Below are 19,383 nucleotides of genomic sequence, written 5' to 3'. Positions count from 1 at the left end.
ATGGATTACAGGATAACATTGTGATAAAGTCTCTGCCCTAAACATTAAGGAATGTTCCAAATCCCACTAGCTAGATGAATTTAAAAGCTATCTTTTATTCTCTAAGCAAGACCTGAGAAGCTAATTGAAAGTAGCTCTGCAGTTGTGATTGACAAATACATTCAAGCCTGCTGTGAGCCAAGGCGGGCTCATAAGACATTAATACTCTTTGGATCAGGCCCTTTATTCAGTGAGCCGTGCATGTTCCAACTAGGTGTTGTGGAACCTCTGACACTGTATTTGTTCATTTTGCCACCTGAATCAACAAGTGGTTTCTGGCATTCAGGCATGCTCAACCATGCCATGATTTCTAAATGGTGGCCTCATGCCAACAGCAGAGAGATGTGATGTTGTGATCAGCACCTAGCTCCTGGTATCTGCTGCTATCTTGGATGCTCACAGTGCCACTCGCTTATGGAAACAGGACTCATGAAATACAGGAAATTAAATTGTGTTATATTCACTTGTTTTTAATATGGCATTAAGTGAATGTATGTCGTATGTACATATTTGTGGAGTGTTTACTGTGTTTCAGTGTATTTGCTGGCTGTCAGATTCCATATCCTAAAAGAGAATTCCTCAATGAAGATGAACCTGAAGAGAAAGGGGATAAGGTATAATAAACTCTTTTTTTTTTTTTTTTTTTTTAATTTTCTTTTAAGTATGCAATAAGAAAGAGTCATAGTGCTACCAAATGATAACTAATTAAATGTGAAGAGTTAACCAAAAATGCGTTTTCCAGGCAACTCTCTCTTAAAACTTTCCCGACAGATTAAAAGTACCAGATGACTTTGGGGGTATCACCAGCATGGTTTGCCCTGACCTGTGAGGAATGAGCCAAATGGGTTATTCCGACAGCAGTAGCCTGTTTTCAGCTGCCATCATTCCAAGAGGACCTTGCTGCCTCCTCCTGCATCACATGATGAAAATACATTGTGATCACATGAAAAGAATGGCATTTCCATTGTATGACTGGCATACATCCAGCCATTTGGTGGAAGTAGATGGCTGTCAGGGTCTCAAATAAATAGTGGCAGCCTGCTTCTGGCACTATATCAGAACATTTCATCCATCTGCACACAGTTTCCTGATCATGTTTTAAGGGCCCTCAGACAAAGGAGTAACAAGGACCGTGAACTGTTCTGGTAGTGACAATCTGCTCTTAATACTTCGTTTCCCATAGACATGAGCAAGAACTTGTTTGTGTGCATAGTAAATTTTGGTGTGTTTGCAACATAATCTGAACTGCTTTGTGCGTATATCTCAGCTGTGCTATGTGACCACAGTGATTGTCCCATCATGTTGTGAAGGCTGGACAATACTGCTATAATGTATGAAACAGCTTGTTATTTTCCCTTAAAAGTGCACACCAACAATAATGTATAGCTAGAAAAATATGAAGAAAACAGCCTTAAACTGTAATTATCTGAGGACTACATGAGAAGGAATGTTAACCTTCTGGAGAAGCTATTTGACAACATGCATCTTCTGTTTTCAGATTTTTTGTATAACATGAGAAACTAGCTGAATTTATAAGTATACCTGTGACAATATATTTCAGACAGTGAATTTTGGTTTTGGAACAGATATCGTAGATTCTTTTGCACTGAGAACAAGTGGTAATGTCCTGGATTTTTGTGTCTGGATAGTTTTTTCAAAAAGAGGAAACAGACACCTAAGAAAAATACAAAGAAAGTCATTATACTGATTTGATTGTAACATAGTTACTAGCTTTGCTTCAGCTCTCACAGCTTCAAAAACAAGAACGAACCTTATGATTTAAAATGACTCTGGCTTTTGTTAGGTCAGTGTATTTAAGAGTAAATATCTTTTTCCTGGGAGTGTTGGGAGTGAAAACAATGGCATATTTATATTCAAAACAGCCATTATATAAATGATCTTTGAGATTGTTGGCGACAGTCACGTATTTACTCAAATTAAACTTTTTTGAGACCGTTTAGGTAATTTAAGTCACGCATTACCCATTGAATGTGTTCTCACGGTGTAGAAAATATGAAGCTGAAGGATACTCTGAAAGTTGATTCTGTGCCATGTTTTGTTTCTTTATAATGTTGTTGCAAGTGAAAGGATTTTTATTTTTTTTTTATAATAGTGTTAGTTTCAGGTTTGTTTTTAAAACCATAAACACCTGTAGAGTCTTCTGGAAACCAGGAGGAGTTCTTTGCGTTTGTTTATTTGGAACTTGCATCTGAACTGAATAACCTTTAACGTAAGCATCTGTTCTTCAAAATGATTAGTCGTTAGTCAGCGAAGCTAGTATGAGTGTTTGTAAAACAAAGTGAAAAAATTCTTTTCCCATTCAAATTCTGTTAGGCAAGTTTCTGCTCAGTTTGTTTCTAGGCAGGACCAGAATTTCATTTTGGTAATTTGTGCCTGAGAAGTGACAAGTGGTAATATGTTGCCAACTTCAGACTTTTTATGAGTTTATTCATTTCAGAACCACCATGAAGTAGACTGACCTGAGGATGATGTTTTTGCTGGCATAAGCTGTTTTTGTGCACTAACGTGGTGTAGCAAGACCCCGTCCAGAGTCTGACAGAGGAGATCTCGGTCTCTCCCCAGGCAGTAGCAGTAGTGGCTGCACAGGAGAGCAAGCTCAGACTAGTAAAATTTGCTCTAATATCCAAAGCATGAAACATGGGACCCACAACAAACTGTTTTTGTGAGAGTCCCTGCTATATTTATTTACATGTACTAAAATTGCAGTTTTTCCACTCTCACAGTAGCAACCACCTCACTTGCATCCAAACACTCCTATAAAAACACAAATATCAGAACACTAGAACAAATACTGCCTTAGTTATTAGTGCTTGTTTGTTTAAGAGAACATCAAACCATTATTAAAAGGTAAATTGCTTCTTAACAGGTTTGTTGATTTATTTTTTTTTTTTACATGCTAGCTTGATTAACTTTTAAAATTATTAAAGTTTAATCTCCTGGGAAACAGAATCTGACTGAAATGGGATTTGAGGACTACAAGCAGGGGAGGATACATTATTGGTTTTGCTAAATGTGAAATGAAAATGCAATCCACCTCTAAGTCCTTGAAGACACAAGTCATCTTTGTAATCTTAAATGAATACATCACTGCAAATTTCATCTGAATGTATCTGGGGAGACTGTTGTGATGAATGGCATAGATACAGATTTTTATGTCATTTATCTGAGGTAACTAAATGCCTTTTGGTGATAGGGGGCATCAAGAATTTTCTGCTAGTGGCAACTGGTTGTCATGATTTCTGAGGAACTAATAATGTGAGTTTTTTATAAAAGGCTGCCATACCAGAGCTTTGATAATTACAGAAGCAGATATCCTAGGAAAAAAATACTGTTCTGAAACCTCCCATACAGTATATTGGAGGGAAGGTGGTAAAGCTTTTTAATTCAAGCCATGACAATTGTAGGATTTTTCCATGATGAACAAGTGACATCTCGCGTTTTGGAGCGAAATTGCTTTTCTTTGCAATTCTCTTATGTGCTTCAGTGCTCTGATGGAGGAGACATCCCTGGTGCTTGAAAGCAGACAACTGGGTGGTCTTTCCTTGTAACTGCCTAAGCATGGAGGTTGCACTCTGCTGGTTTTCTAACCTGCCCTCCAGTTCCTTAATACTCTTTATAGTCTGTAGCCCTCTGAAGCCAGAAGAGTACAATGTCTTTTGCACTCAAGTTCCCATCTTAACTTTTTTTCTCCCTTTTGTGACTCCTTTATCTTTGTTTCTTTTCCTGCCAGGTCCTGTTGTCATCTTAATTGCCTGCCTTCTCTTCCTTTGCTAGTCCTCTCTTTCCCTTGTCAGGTTCCCTTCCCTTGGTTGTTTCCCCCTCTTTTCTCTTCAACTATTTGTCTCTGGTCAATTTTCACTTTTGTGCTATTTCAGTAAGATTTTTCTGACCCGATATGTAGCACACTATGTATTCCCAGCCTTCCACCCTTTACAGGGTACTTAAAAGCACAGGAGAGCAAAACGTTATTGAAACCCATTTCTGGTTCTGCCACAGAATTTCCTCGCAACCTGGAAGAAATTAGATCCTTTCTCTGTTCTCCGTTTGCTTACCTTGCTGCCTGTAACGCCGCCAGCCTTCTTTGGGTTATTGTAACATGTCATTTGTGAAAGTTAGAAAAGTGGTTTTGATTCTGAGCGAACAAGGCTGTTGAAGCACTTAGAATAATTTAGTGTGGCTCACCACATCTGCCACTGAGCACCAGTGAAATTTGGGGGGGGTTTGAATTCAGTTCATTAGGCCATTACTGCTTTATAAACGGTTCCTTCCGTCCTCCTCTCCGAGTGCTCGGCTAGATGTAGGAGTTGCTAGACTGTTCTTTCAGTTTTAGTCTAGCTTGCTTTGCCAAAAAAACCCAACCAACCACAAATAAAATTAAAAAAAAAAAAAAGGTGAACTGCAAATGGGATATCCCCATAAAGCGTGCAAGAGCGTAACGAGGACACGTTTCTCTGGACACGCAGCCTTGCTGTGTTTTCCCATGGAGCAGGCAGGCGGTCCTGCCTCCTCGGGGTCGGAGATTCCATAGAGCTCACAAACCCATTCAGAGCAAATGATGATCACGTTGTTGTTGTCGCTCCTTCCCCTAGAATCAGCAGCAGCAGAACCAACATCAGCAGCAAACAGCACCTCAGCAGCAGCCGCAGGCGGCGCCGCAGCAGCCGCAGCCGCAGCAGCAGAACAGCACCCAGACCAACGGGACGGCCGGGGGCACCGGCGCCGGAGGAGGGGGCGCGGGCACAGGGCTCCAGCACAGCCAGGACTCCAGCCTCAACCAGGTGCCTCCCAACAAGAAACCACGCATAGGGCCTTCAGGCGCTAACTCAGGCGGGCCTGTCATGCCTTCAGATTATCAGGTACCTCTTGAATTTTTGCGGCTTTGGATACCATAGGGTCAAAATGTCGTTTCCCCCCTTCCCCACTGCAAGAACAGATCATGTTTTAAAGAATTCCTCATGTAACCTGAGCTGGCATGCTCTGATATATTAGATAAAAATGTGGGTTTAAAAGTTTAAAGTAAAAAGATTTTATTCTGTGGCTAGTCATTTTCAATAGAGTACCTGTATGAGTTGTATCTGCTGCACCCTGTAAAGTGTTGAGGACTAGTGTACTCCAGGAAAGCACTTAAATATCTGCTTAGCTTTATGTTTGAGAGTAATCTTACTGAAGCCAGTGGAGCTATTTCATACACATAAATGCTGTGTTAAATCAAGTTCAGGATATTCAGCTCTTGGCAATATTAAATCCCATGTGAGAAGCAGATACTGAGAAGCAAAGTGAGAACTAGGCGCTCTCATTTGATTCTGCTTTGTTCTACCTCATATCATCATGTGTGTGGAGTGGTTCTGTAGTTTATTCTAGTATCTTGCTAAGTCTATTTCTAATGTTAAAGAAAAAAAATGCGTGTTAGCACAGGAATGATGTTTTGGTTCATCAGTATGATTTATGCTGAAGCCAGGGCACAAAGACACGCACTGTTTCTAATGTGACCAAAGTTAAATAGATTTCACGTTTTCCAGTACAGTAGCATTCATAAGTAAAAGCAATATCACTGAATTATTTTTGGATTTGCATACTTGTCTTTGCTTACTAGAATTATATTTTCCACTGAAAAGGTGACTTACACTAAATATAGAAAGCATTGAACTTACCAGGATCTTCAATACTTGTCAGTTTTTACTTGCTGGGACAGTAATGAGTTGGAAGCAGAATAAGAGAAAGGTAGATATTAAAGATAGATTTTTAAAAGTTGTTGGGGATTCTGTCTGCTGTTAGCCTTCGAGAGGATCCCACCTTGGAGAACGGTCTTTTCAAGTTGCTTTAAACTTAAAATAAGAAGCTTTTGAAAAACCCAGCTCTGGAGTTGCCTCGTTGTAGCCCTCCAGACCTTCTCCACAGACAATTGATTTCTCAGTGCCAGAGATTTTTCTCCCATTTCTGTTTTACTCGTTTAATTAGAAATGATCATGGAGGCATTGAGGGCAATTTAAGGGTAAAGACAACTAGGTTTCTTTTTGAAAAGTTCCAGACAGGCTTGAGGTCTGGACAGATCACTACAGCTGTCTGACTACACAGTATTTATGGCTGGCCTGTTTTGGTCTGTATTTTGAGGACTGGTTTTCTGCATTTGATGATATCCATTATAGAATCCTTATACAGCTCTCTGAATTGTTGGCAAACTTCCCCCTTACAAGTTGCTAGCAGTCTAAATCTTATTTTTTTCAGATTTATTTTTTTTACGCTCCCTATGACTCCTTCCTTCTAAACTTTAACAGCACAGGCATCAAAATGATGATCTGTATGTTTTCTTTACGTCACTCACTAAATTGTAGATCTGATTATCCATTTTTACACTTGCGTTTGGCTATCTGCCCTTAAATTCTAGCTGACTGTCTTCTGTTCCAGAAAGGAATGTCTGCAATTTGTCCAAGTCTGACTTCTTTAAAAACAAATTCTCTTCTGTGGAACAAAAATAAGCATGGGCAAGTTAATGCATTCTTGCAGTCTTATGGCATTAATTTTACCCCATTATATGTTATTTAGAAGTAGGAAGAAGATTCACTTTGCTTTGACTTTCATTTAGCTTGGGATCTAAAGTCTGTGTTGAATTTTTTTTTTTTGTAGTTCACCAACCCCAATACATGTTGGTTCCACAAATGACAGTGCAAATTCCTTGTTGAATTTTACTGAGCATTCCTTATGTGACTGAGTTTTTTTGCTTGGCATGATAAACTGATACTTTTCATCCAGAACAAGTTCCTGTAAAGTCATAGCAATTATCACAATTCTTTTTCTTTTCTGTTAGAAGTTGCAAAAACGTTCAGAATTTTGTGACAAATTCCAGGTTTCAGACATTCTGTTAACAATCTAACCATGCAGACAAGAATCCCGGGATTATTAATGGCATATGTGCTGCTGGGAGACATCTCTTCCAAAGCCATTGTGCTGTTATCTCCCCAACTGACCCTTACAAACAAGTGAAGTTACTCCGTACAACTATTAGTTATATTGATATTATATTGAGACACAGAGGTCTGCAAGATTGGACTGTTATCTCTACCCTCACTATGCTTCACCTTGAAAGCACCCTTCATATTCCTACATTGGACGTAACACAGAAAAAGCAATGTGATATTTTTAGGGTTTAGTATTTTTTACAATTTATGTAAAAATAAAGCTGTGTATATAGCTATGTACAGGAACAAAGGGGAGAAGTGTTTTACACTGCCTGAACTGTAGGTTCCTGCTGTCCATAATCCATCTGAGAAGTTGTCAGGAAGCTTTCACAGCTCTGCTGGTTGGGATCTGATGGTTAGATGAGACCACTGATACGCGTATTGCCTTCACTGAACAGACGCTTGGGTTGTGGAGGATGTTGTATTCTTACAGACCCACTGTCTGGGATTTCCATTCAGAACTCAGACTTCTGCAGAGGCTTTCCATAACTCATAATCCTGATATTTAATCAGAATACAGGTTCTTAAGGCTTTTCCTATATGATTGCTGTTGACCACAGTCTTTCTGATGACCTTTGGATGTAGTCAGGTAGAACCATCCACTAGACAGTGAACAGAACTCTACTGAAAGGCTGACTGACCCTGAACTTAACTTGGCTGGAAACAAACTGTTTGCTGACTGCAAATAATCTGGGGATTTTTTGTAGACACTCCTGTCTTGTGGGATGGGTTTTACCTTGCTAGAGGGTTTCCTATCTATTGAGCAATACTTTTCATGCAACGTGATTTTGCAGCTTGCGTGATTCTACAGCTCACTATTAATTCTGGACAGGCAATGGATATGTTAATAAAAGGGAAAATTCAGCAAATCCATGAATTTGGCTTGCTGAGATTGGGGTCCACTGAAGTAACATCCCAAACGGTGGAGGGGGAAAAAAAAAAACCAAACATTCGGGAAAATGAATGTTAGGTTATTGCACATACACATGCACATCTTTAAGCAGTTGTCTTTGCTTTCAGTAGATAAGACAGCAGATTGAAAGACTCACCTAAAACTGTACTGTTTTATCATACTGGACATTTTTAGGTAAACTGAGTAACTCTTAGGCCATGGTTGTCTTTTTCTCAGGAACAGAGTAAATAGTTTCTCTGTAACATTTAGTGTTACCTTTCTCAAAAAGATTGCTCATGGCTTAGCGGTTTGTTTTTGCATTAATATCACTTACAATAATGATAGACATAAGTTTAAGAAAAAGCTGAATTTTGAAGTGACGTATACTCTCTCTTGTGTCTTGTGTATTTTTCCTTCAAAAAATGGCTGTGTACGTGCTGTAATTCTAGGTGTCTGGCAGTGACCTTGTGTATTTTGTGTGCTGTGTTAAGGCTGACTGCAGATCGGATTGATTACTTGTTTTATGGGACCTTAAACAGTTACACTGTTTAGTCACCTTCTCCAACAGTCATATTTTAATGAGCTTCAGAGAGGTTAAAAGTTTCCTGAGCTGCATAGTCCTAACAGGCTGGTTTTCATTCCCCTGATGCCACTCTCTCTTCCTGCAGCACTCCAGCTCACGCCTGAGCTACCAAAGCAACATTCAGGGATCTTCTCAGTCCCAGAGTACAATGGGCTATTCCACGTCATCTCAGCAGAGCTCCCAGTATCACCAGTCTCATCAGTCTCACAGGTACTGAGAGGGCTAACAGACTGCACTCAGAAAGGAATGGACTAAAAGCCAGAAGACTCCAGCAATATGAAGTTCATAACGATGAGAAGAACCAAAAATACAAACTATGATGCAGAATTAAAATTCACCACGATGAAAGGAAAACTTCACTCACTGAAGACTTTCCTCCCCCACAACCCCCCATCCCTTTATTGCCATAAAGGAGATTCTCGTGAAGTTTTCCTTCCTCCCTGCCCTTGCATGTGCTCCATTGTGGTTACTCTAATGAACCCTTCTGATCTGAACCCAGCACTTAACTTCTTTAACCTTTGGAATTTTGAAGGATTCCTGGTGCACCTTCCTTATGCTGTAGTGATTGCCATAAATCTGTCTTTTCAATCTCTTTGATGGGATTTTAAAGTTTTAAAATCTTGAACTCCCAGGCTTTCAAGCTTGTATATAGTTAGTTTTATACTAGGCAAACCAGTTTAGCTATACAGGTATATTGCACCTTTTTAAAGCACTATGTTATTTTCACAGGATATTACTGTTTTGCTCATGGATGTCAAGAACAGCAAAATTTTACTGTTCCAGAGTATTTTACTATTCTGTTTTTATTAGTCTAGTTTTCAGGCGAGGTCTTAAAAATAAAAAATTTAAAAAATAAAATAGAATAAAAAAAAGGAAAAGGAAAAAAGAAAAAAACCCACCCAAGTCTCTGCAGCGACAAATATGCTTCATGCTACTGGACTGAACGCCAAACAGAAGATTGCTGATGTTTCTTAACTCATTCACATTGAATTCTTGAAATCACAGTGATCATGCTCTGACTAGTTTTAAATTAAGCGTTATTTTAAATGAAACCAGGACAGTCATATAAAAAGGAGATGCTTTCAGGATCTGTTGGAACAGAAGAATGGAATGTCTTCCCAGGCTGGACACCAAAATAGTCAGGAAAATGTATTTACTGCCCTCAAGTCTCAGTAGGAATGTGGATGACGGGCTTGTTTTTCTGTTAAGCAGCTGATTAATGTATGTGCGAGTTTTATAAATTTAGCTTTCTTTCACATTCCTGAGTCAGTCTTCTAAACATAAAGGTGACAGAAATACTAAGACTTGCGAGAAAAAATGCATTTAATCATTTTTATGTTAGAATGAATAACTAAGAGAAATTATTGTGCAGTTTGAAAAGCATGCTGAAAATTGTTCCTTTTTCATGTTTATAATGCATATTCTGCGCCCCTCACATTGCTGTGATTAACCCAGATTAGTTACACCAGATGCGCTTGATTGCACTGAAATGTTTCTTTTTCCCTAGAGCAAACATGTTTTGATTGTGCCTAAGGACTCTAAGTGGATGGGTAGCTGGCAGAAAATCCCCAGTAAATAAGTGAGAGTTCAGAAGCATAATCAGAGGATCGTTGTCCAACTTCTGCAACCACAATTATCCAGAGAGGCACAACGTGTAATTTGGGACAGTTTAGTTTTTTCTTCAGCCTTCAAAAATAAGGCTGTGTCTTGTTGCAGAAAACCTGGAAAATGCATTTAGAAAGCTACTAGCAATGTCACAGCAGCAAACTTCTACAACTGGTGTCCAGAAGAAGAGGTGAAGTGAGAAGAGTTCATATGTAAACGGTTAACGTTACAGGCTTCTGTACTGCAGTGTCTTCTCTTCTGTCCTCTGTCGATACACAAAAATTGTATGTACCCATACACATTCACACTGAAGTTGTGATCACACCTGGTGAGATGAGTAAATCTGTTTGCTCTAAGGAGAATGCTTTTCATCACAGGTAGACACGTGTGTTTCTACTGGATTTGATCTCCCAGTCACCTTTAGTGCCCCCTTCCTCCTCAAACACATGTTGTTTTCATACCTTTTTGTGAACAGTTGGCTTACTTTGGCCATATCTGCCATCGTGTGGTTTTGACAACGCTCAGCTTCTCTGGAAAAGCGACTAAAACTTACTTTTGTCATCAAATGGGTAAGAAGGTGGTGAAAATGAAATGAAGCAATTACAAGGAAAAAATATTTCTGGGGAAAAATAGTCTTTCAATGGATATTTTCCATGTGTAACCCTTGAAATGCTACATATTATACGTACCCTAGTAGCCTGTGTGAAAGAACAGATTTCAATTGTTCATCTCTTTTATTGCAAAGAGTCTGGGTTTACATTCCTTTCCATAACTGGAATGTCTCACCTCTTCCTGATGTTAGGATGAGGTAGCTTTGAACGAATGGCTATTTGGCCAATGCCATAAAGTGACATTTATTTTATATTTTTGTGACTTGAATGTCACATTTCTGGAAATCAACCTTTGGCAGAATAATTTTTACCCCCTCCTGTTCTTTTCACCCTTCTGTTCTCTTAAAATCCTTTTGTCTTTTCCATTATAGTTATCTAACATTTATTCTCCTTACTGTGACCTGCAGCTTATCATCAGAATTCATATAATGTTAGGAGGTGGCGAGGAGACATGTTACCGTACAGTTAAGTAAGGTGGGCTCTTGTGCCAATAAGGCAAAATCTTGGTGTAGATTAATCTGTATGTAGAGTGTGAAACTTCACAGCAATGTAAGGTGCTTTAATTGAGTGAGCTTCCAGCTTCTAGGGTGACTGCCATGACCTCTCTCTTAAGCTGAACTGGCCTTTCTGCCTTGGTTAGGTCTGATAGATGACCACACACTGCTCCTCTCTAGCTTCTGTGTGCACACGTGAAGCCGAGTTGACTTCCTCCACTGCCTTCAAACTCACAACCGGGAGGAGAGGGAGTAAAAGCAAAACACGTTTGCTGCAAAATGTAGGCTGTTCAGTCTTCTAGTTCCTTCCTGGTGGTGAAATAATTTGTCTTTTTTTGGGAGCTCGACGTGTGTTGCCAGGGTGGGTGGCAGTCATAATGGAAGAAGCCTTGCTTTGCAGGGGTCATCCTGTCAGGTAAAAATGCTCTGCTTTCAGACGTGAATCGTGCAGTGTGTCGTGGGAAGCCAGGACCATGTCATTTTTATGTTGTTTTTTGCCTGTGCAGATTCAGTAGTACTCATCTCTCTGTCTCTGCCCGTAACCTTTGCACCCTCACCAAAGTGTTTCACACCAGTACCGAGAGGCAGGTGACAGCAGCAGAGCTGTCTTCTCCATCCTGGTCGCCTGGTGGGAGAGCGGGTCGCTGAGTACAGCTTTTGCCATCGTGGCTCAGAGGAAACAAACACGTGGGGAATAATGAATGGGATGAGCAGCTTGGTCCGCGTTGGTGAAGTTTATGTAGCACAAACTGCACAATGAAGGAAAAATATAGGGAAAGCTGCGAGTCCTGCACTGTATCTGTGACACTGTATCTGGGGAGGGGGAGGGAAGAGCATTCGTAGCGGGAGGGGTGGCGGGAAGCTAGAAGTGTTCAAATATGTATAATATTTTATATAAACATAATAAGCTTAGTTCCCCTTCATAATCTTCAGGAATGGTACTTTAACACCATTAAGCAAAGAATTGTTTTAGGATTAAATAAATGTATTGTACATAAGGCCATACGTAATCTTCTAAAAATGTCGCCAGACAGGAGCGATGTCTATTACTATATGAAAAAAAAGTCCTTAATGCACTGTTATCTCCTAAATATTTAGTAGTAAATTAATACTATTTAATTTTTTTAAAAATTTGTCTTGTGTAGACACTAAAAAGTATTACACAAAATCTGGACAGAACGTGTCCTTTTTAACAGCAATTTAAAGAACTTTTTATATATGTATGGTAGTAACTTTTCAAATTGTTCTAGTTGTATTTTCCCATGTTTACTATTTGTGGAAGTGTGCCTGTCTCTATTCAGTTATTATTTTTTTTCTAATAATTTCATGCACGCATCTTTTCTTTTTTGTAGTTTTCATTAGAAATTACTGTGTATGCGCCTCATGCTGCCACACAACTCTGCCGCTCTGGATCTGTGGTGGCCGCATTCGGCAGTGCCCGTGCCAATGGGCTAGCAAAACCACAAAGCAAAATACTTGTTTCTCATTCTAGAGCTGAGAGTTTACTGCTTTTAAGTTGTCCTGATGTCACTCTTGAAATGACTGTTAAAACTAAACTATGAGTTCATTGCATTTATTTTATATTCTTGGTTGTAATGAAATGGAATTGACTTTGCTTCAGTGTGAATTTTTTTAATAAAATAATATACATTTGTAATAATAATAAAAAGTTCAAATCAAATAAGCGTGCTGAAAAGTTTTTGTAAACATTGGCTTTGGGCTACCAAGAGGGAAAATATAGCCCACAAAATTGCAGTTGTAATTATATTCAGGATGTTTATGATATCATACACCACACAAAACAAAGCTTGAGAAACCTCAGAGTTGAAATTGCAGCTTTTAAAATGCCCACGAGGACATTCATGGGTATGTGTCTATCAAAACAGAATGAAGCCTTATGGAAAAGAGAATCGATGGAGTGGTTCTCTTAAGTTTTGCCCTCTTCTTAAAAGTGTTCTGGCATGCTGCACCCATGCCACTTGTTGAGATTCATTATTACTTATGTGACAGTCCTATAGACATGTCTTCTGGAAAAAAAGAAAAAAAGCTGATTTACTGCATTCTAAAGCTGAATGCCCTCTTACTTCTTCCTCCTTCTGGATCTTGGGGGATTTCAAGTATTTCAGGAGACAACATGGAAAACATGAGTTAGAGCATGTTGGTGGGTGTTCAAAGTAGGGTTTTGTGTGCTTTGCTCATCTGTATATTTCTGTTCCATTTAACTATTGTTTCACAGATGGATAGTTTAACTTCTTCCAAAAATCCCCTGTCTTCTCCATAACAGTTCCATGCATAAGAATGGTTGGGATTTACTTGCACTACCAGTCACATTAAGGGAGGCTTGTGTTTCTGATACGCCTTTTGCATGAGGGTGAGAATAGAAGTAGCCTTTTGCCAAAACACTTAGTCTGCATCTCTGACACCCCATGGATAAAGAGCTGTTGCTTCACCCTCAAGACAACTGAGCATTCCCAGCTCTATGCCCCTCACAGTTTCCTTTCTGCTTCTGCTTTCCTGTTTCTTGTCCTTAAAACCTCCTATGTTGGCTCTGTCCCGATCTTTGTTCTTCTACAGCCTCTCTCACTGTTTTTCCTACTTGGTCATGCAATTTACAGTCTAATCCAGCCTCATCATATTAGTCTGAGTTATGGTATCATCTCTTTTTTGGACCTTGACAGCTAGACACTTTGCATTTCACAGCCATTCAGAAAGTTGCGAAGTAGGTTGTTTATTGGTCTATTGATTTGACTTGTTGCTTCTTGCTTTGCGTTGCTGCCCTGGCTCTGCCATCTCTGTTGTGTTGGGTGTAAAGCCGCTCTCCTTACTTGCACATCACAGCCAAAGCCTGCTGTTACCTCATCCCTCTTACTCAAATCAAGAAGTTATCAAAGTTATCTCCTGGTCTGATTGTCCCACCAGGTCAACCTCTACACCTCCTATTTTAGATTTCCAAATACACATTTTTATGCTGTGTTTCCAATTGCCCGTTGTTCCTGAAGACCTGTTGCATGAATTTCTGAAAAATTCCCTCTTGGGTGTCTTCTGCATCCCTCCTTAAAATCATTTGGCTTTGATGTCTACAGAAGTTTACTATTTTAAGCTACTGGCATGCTATGAGTCGTACCTGTTGTGTTAATGAAAACTGTCCCAGTGTTTCATTACACCCTGCAGTCTGTCACCTCCCTGTACATCCATTGTAAACTCCCTGAGACAGGAACAGTCATTTTGTCCTGATACAGTAGCTTCATGACTGGTGCTTGTGGGCACTCTGTAACGCAAATAATAATCACTGTAATATCATGGGGGTTTGATTCTGGACAATACGCAGTAATAGCGTGAGGAGTAATTTCCATGTGCCGTTTGAACACAAAAAGCATCATATTGGTGCCAAGTATCAACTTGTTCTGGCTAAACAGGAGCAAGCTTTGTTCCAATAGCCAGCAAAGGTTAACGATGGTTTACCTGTGATGTTTTTTGAACAGGTAGGTACTGCTTTTTCACGTTCCAGAGAACTTCATGCCCTTGTTTAAAATTGCAGAAAAAAAATGGAAGCTTTGGTTTATTTTGGTACTATTATAGTAATGTAGAAAAATATTATTGCATGATTGCTTCACTGATTTTTTTTTTTTTTTCATTTGCAGGAAATATTTATTAGAACAATAATTGTTCAAGGTAGATTAAAACCACCACCAGGGTTATGAAAGCTGCGTGTACAGTCATAGCTGAGCTGCTGAAATTGCTGTGGGAGTACCACAGTTGTTATATAACAGATATCCAAGATAATCCAGAGTAGGTGTTTCAAAAAATAATTATTATTATTATTTGAAGCTTGAAAGTAATGCCAACCTACCTAATAATTTTTATATAATGTGCTTGCCTTGGAATACTGCTATAGGATCAGTTTTTCCAGCTTTGTATACCAGCATACTGGTAAGTGTGTTGTATGGACTGTATCAGGTCGTTTCTGTGATTATTTTGTAGTTTGCACTTTGAAATACCTTGAAGAGGATGGAGAACTTGAGAGTATGTAACTTTTACGTGTACATTGCATACGTTGAATACATGACTGAATGGAATATTCAGCAATACATTCCTTTAGCTAAAATGTCTTTTGATTATTTTAGTAAGAATTTATGTGTTGGAAGTCATCGCAGAAAGGATACCTTGCCCAATTCCATTGTCAGAATGGAGTTTTGCTTTGCTTACACTATTACTAAATGACATAAATAAATTACTAAAGGATAACCTGCATTATTTTAAAAAAATGACTTTTTAAAATAGGGAACAAAAAAATCAGGCGTTTGTTACTGAGACTTGGATGTGATGTGGTAGCCAGCAATAATGCGTTTTGTGCAGTCTCCATCCCACAAGACTAATCATGTGCCTTAAGTAATAAAAAACCCAATACACAAAGCACTGAAGAAAGGAATTCTTCATACTTATCACCAGCAGACAAAGTTTTAATTGTGGACCAGGTCCTGCCAAAATGATGTATGACTCGGACATCCTTTCCACGACCTGCATTGGTAAGATTCTTCCCTACACCCACAAGTAGGGATTCCTTGGGATGTTAGGAGACAAAAAAAAAAAGAAAGAGTTAAAGTGTGCAGCCTTTTGATTTTGTAATGCAGTTTTAATGCTATCAAGTTTGCGTGTCTGAAGTTCTCCAGAAAATTATGAACTTTTAAATACATTTAAATGTGTATTTTTAACATTTACTTTCAACCCTTATATAGGCAACGTGGCACAGCCCTGTTCTGGAAAGATGACCTCTAACGCTGCATGCTTGACCTGGTCAGGGGCACAGTTGTCAATTTGGAGTCTTGCAGACAATTTACACAAGTGGGCACTGAACTTTAACCTGTAAGCTTGGGTCACACAGGTCTATGGAAAAGCAATCAGCTTTTAAAGAAAACATACTTCCTTGGCTGAAAGGTGAGCCAGAGACTGCAAAATTAAAGACTTAAAAGTCTTACTGCAAAAGACTCCATAGTCCTCTAGTTGGACAGATAGTGCTATGAGATGACTGTAAATTGTCAGATCGTATTATTATTGCTAGGCTGTACAGTTCAAAAATATCTGTTGTTAGTCTTGCCATTATCTAGTATGATGTAGAATGAGTAGTTTGCGAAATTATTATTATGTTTTTCTATTTTCAACCTATTTTAATTGTGTAACTCATTCTTGCAGTGCTACAGAAGAAAGAAGGACAGTTTCCAATAGTCTGGTTTTGGCAGTAAAACTCAGAATGTTAACTTGCTAACAAAGAGGAACCAAAGGACATCAGGCTTCTCCCTGGCTGGTGTTTTCCTTTCACTGCAGCAGAAGAGATTCAAGCAGGCAGATCATATCATGGCGTTGTGTAGTAACTGCAGTTCTTGGGAAACGTGAGTTTGAAAGAGAAATATTTATCTCGTAAGTGCATCACAACTGTTGAAGGTATATCTAGCGAAGTTGACAGGAGTGAGTCACCTTTACAAAATTCCCTGCACATAGCAAGCAGACTGACTCAATCATGTCAAGTTTATAGACTTTGATCTCACCCACCCATAAATGCATGAAAATCTGAACAGTTTATGGTTTCAAAACATTCCCCCTGGTAATAATGGAGCTTTTGTTTAAATGTTTAAAAGTTTCATGTAGCTTGCAGTATCCCACAAGCATAGAAATAAATCCCTACCCACTTAAGAAACAATGGGGACATTTACTAACACGCCCTGGTGGGTATGTCCCAATGGGGATTATCAAGAGTTATTTCTCTTCTACATCGTGCTGCTGCTGGCTGAGAGCTGGCAGTCCCCTGTGACTTTGAGACAGTTGGTTCTGGGAAGCAGGAATGAAGTAACTTCTGTTATCATCCAGATCGATATTAGAGCTGTTTAAGTGTATTTGAGTCATCTGAGATTATGACGTGTGTCATATTTGCACAGTGGCTGTACACTTTCATCTCCAAGAACTCAATCTCACACGATAACATTTACATATATTGTCTGTGGAGAAATGCTCAACTGTGGCTTGTTAATGTAAATCTTATAAAATACTTGTCAGTGGATCATGTGTGCTGGAGGACACAAGAAACGACCTGCCAGCCAGATCACAGGCAGGCATGTTCGTTCCCACCTAACGTGCCAAACTCATATATCAGTCGTAATGCGTCATGCCTTTATTAATACACAGTGGTTGTGCTATTCCAAGACCGTGTTATCGCTGCAGGTTCTCGTGTATCAGAGCTGAGGTAATCCATTTGTGTTCTACCTCGCTCCTTCGTGATGTTTTGCATATGACTGTGGGGAGAGCAGCAATTACTTGTTTGTGACTCTGGGTAGTCTATACACTAATTTGAAAATGAAATCAGAAGAGCACCATGGCAGTAATCAGTCTTGCCCTCATATGGACTAAGACTCCAGCATATGTGACATGGTATATTGAGGGGACAGGGGGAGAGAGTGGGAAGGATCCCACTTCTGTGGGACCAGGGATGGTCTCTGGATATGCTAGGGGTGGATGTCAAAGCAAAACGCACTTTTGCTTTTGGATTTCAGGATCGTGCCAGACAGGTGAACTCCAGCGGTACGCTCATTTAAATTATTAGGATATGTCCTAAGTTTGTTTAGGCCAGCATGGCTAATAAAACCATTGACAGTCACCTGTCACCTCTTAAATTTAAAAAAAAAAAAAAAACCAAAAAAAAAAACCCGACTAAGCAAGTTTCCTCTGCCTTGCTCCTCTCGTGCACATATCCAAATGTGGAGCTAGGGAATAATTCATTCCCCAAAAATGCAGTGAGAAAACAGGATACCCTGTACAGCCAGACTAGCTATGCATACTAAATATAACAGTGCTGAGCATTCACAGAGCGGGTTTCAGGTTTACACCACGTTCAGGGCCAGATATCCCCACCGCGTAACAGGATGGGTTCCTGCAGCTGGGTGCGGGACCAGCTCCCAGCCCCACAGCTGCTGGTGGGGAGCGCAGTTACCTGGCCCAGACCCACCTCCTCCCAGCCAGAACCCTCACTCCTGCCAGAGGAGGTGATCTGTGCCGTGGGCAGATTTCTCAGCCCCTGCATGGACCATGGCACCCATCTGAGGTGGAGACTGGCTACTGTGGATGGTTCAAACTATTGAGTGAGAGGGTCCGGAAGCGGTGGGGTCAGTGCAGAGGTCCCCCTCTTGGGTGGCAGCTACAGTGGTGAACGCAACGTGGCTGTAACTGTGAAGCCCCCATGCAGAGCTGGGAAGGGAGGTTCTCCAGCCCCCAGGAGCAACAGGGCCACCTTACGCAAGCTGTCGGCACGTTGTAGGCAGTGGGTGTCTTGGGAAGGTGCCAGAAGCACCTGGGGACGGCAGGGAGAGGGTGTCACTGCTGCTGGGCTGCTCTCCTGTCTGGGACAAGGATGCTCTGGCGGTGGGGCCTCCTTTCTCGGATGCTTTACAAACACCATGGCACTTCGGAAAAGCTCTCCGGACCCTCCAGAGCCTGATTGCAATTCCCACCCTTGCAAATTAGAGCACGAGCAAGCTGAAAGTGTGAAGAAGCCTGGAGCCAGAAGCCAGGTGCCAGCCAGCACAGGGACGGGCATGTTGCACGCCGCCTCTCCTCCCCACGCGCGCCGCTCCCGGGGGCCTCCGGATGGGAGAGGCAGAGGTGGAAGGTGCCACGTGAGGACCAGCTGGCTCCTGACTGCGGAAAGGTGATGCGCTAAGCTGCTGCAGCTCCGTGGTCCCGTGCCTCCATGGAGCAGGTCTGCGGGTACCCATCTTCCAACATGCTTTAGGCCCTGATGTTTCTCGGAGAGTCTGATGAGTCCCAGCTGTGGGTGAGGGTAGGACTTCAGGAAGCGTTTTGAAGTGTGCCCTCCTGCTTCTCTGCAGTGCCCCAGATCCAGACCTCATTTTGCTGTGTTTAAGGGCTGTCCCGCAGGAGGGTCACACAGTAACCGGCAGTTCACTGGATGTGGATGGATTTGGGGGAGGTCAGGCGGCTGGATATGAGCCAACAGTGTGCCCAGGTGCCCAAAAAGATCAACAGCATCCTGGTGTGTATCAGGAACAGCGTGGTGAGTAGGACTATGGAAGTAATCATCCCCCTGTACTCAGCACTGGTGAGGCCGCACCTCGAGGACTGTGTCCAGTTTTGGGCCCGTCACTACAAGACGTAGCTGGGGTTGTTCAGCCTGGAG

General features: G+C 40.7%; 1 protein-coding gene across 2 annotated transcripts in view; it reads left to right on the top strand.

Annotated features, from left to right (window-relative positions):
• CDK19 (cyclin dependent kinase 19) overlaps positions 1-9,323 on the top strand; it is a 120,795-nt gene extending 111,472 nt beyond the window's left edge. For both annotated transcript variants that reach the window (XM_074150283.1, XM_074150284.1), the window contains 3 exons: positions 575-653; positions 4,650-4,916; positions 8,577-9,323. In XM_074150283.1, the coding sequence (XP_074006384.1) occupies positions 575-653; positions 4,650-4,916; positions 8,577-8,708 (478 nt within the window). In that variant the 3' untranslated portion in view covers positions 8,709-9,323. The remainder of the gene's footprint in view (positions 1-574; positions 654-4,649; positions 4,917-8,576) is intronic.
• Positions 9,324-19,383: the final 10,060 nt, after the last annotated feature.

The sequence above is a fragment of the Numenius arquata genome, chromosome 7 (genome assembly GCF_964106895.1).
Source record: "Numenius arquata chromosome 7, bNumArq3.hap1.1, whole genome shotgun sequence".
Taxonomy (NCBI): Eukaryota; Metazoa; Chordata; class Aves; order Charadriiformes; family Scolopacidae; genus Numenius; species Numenius arquata.
Note: the sequence above shows the minus strand (reverse complement) of the source record. Positions and strands in the feature narration are given on the sequence as shown.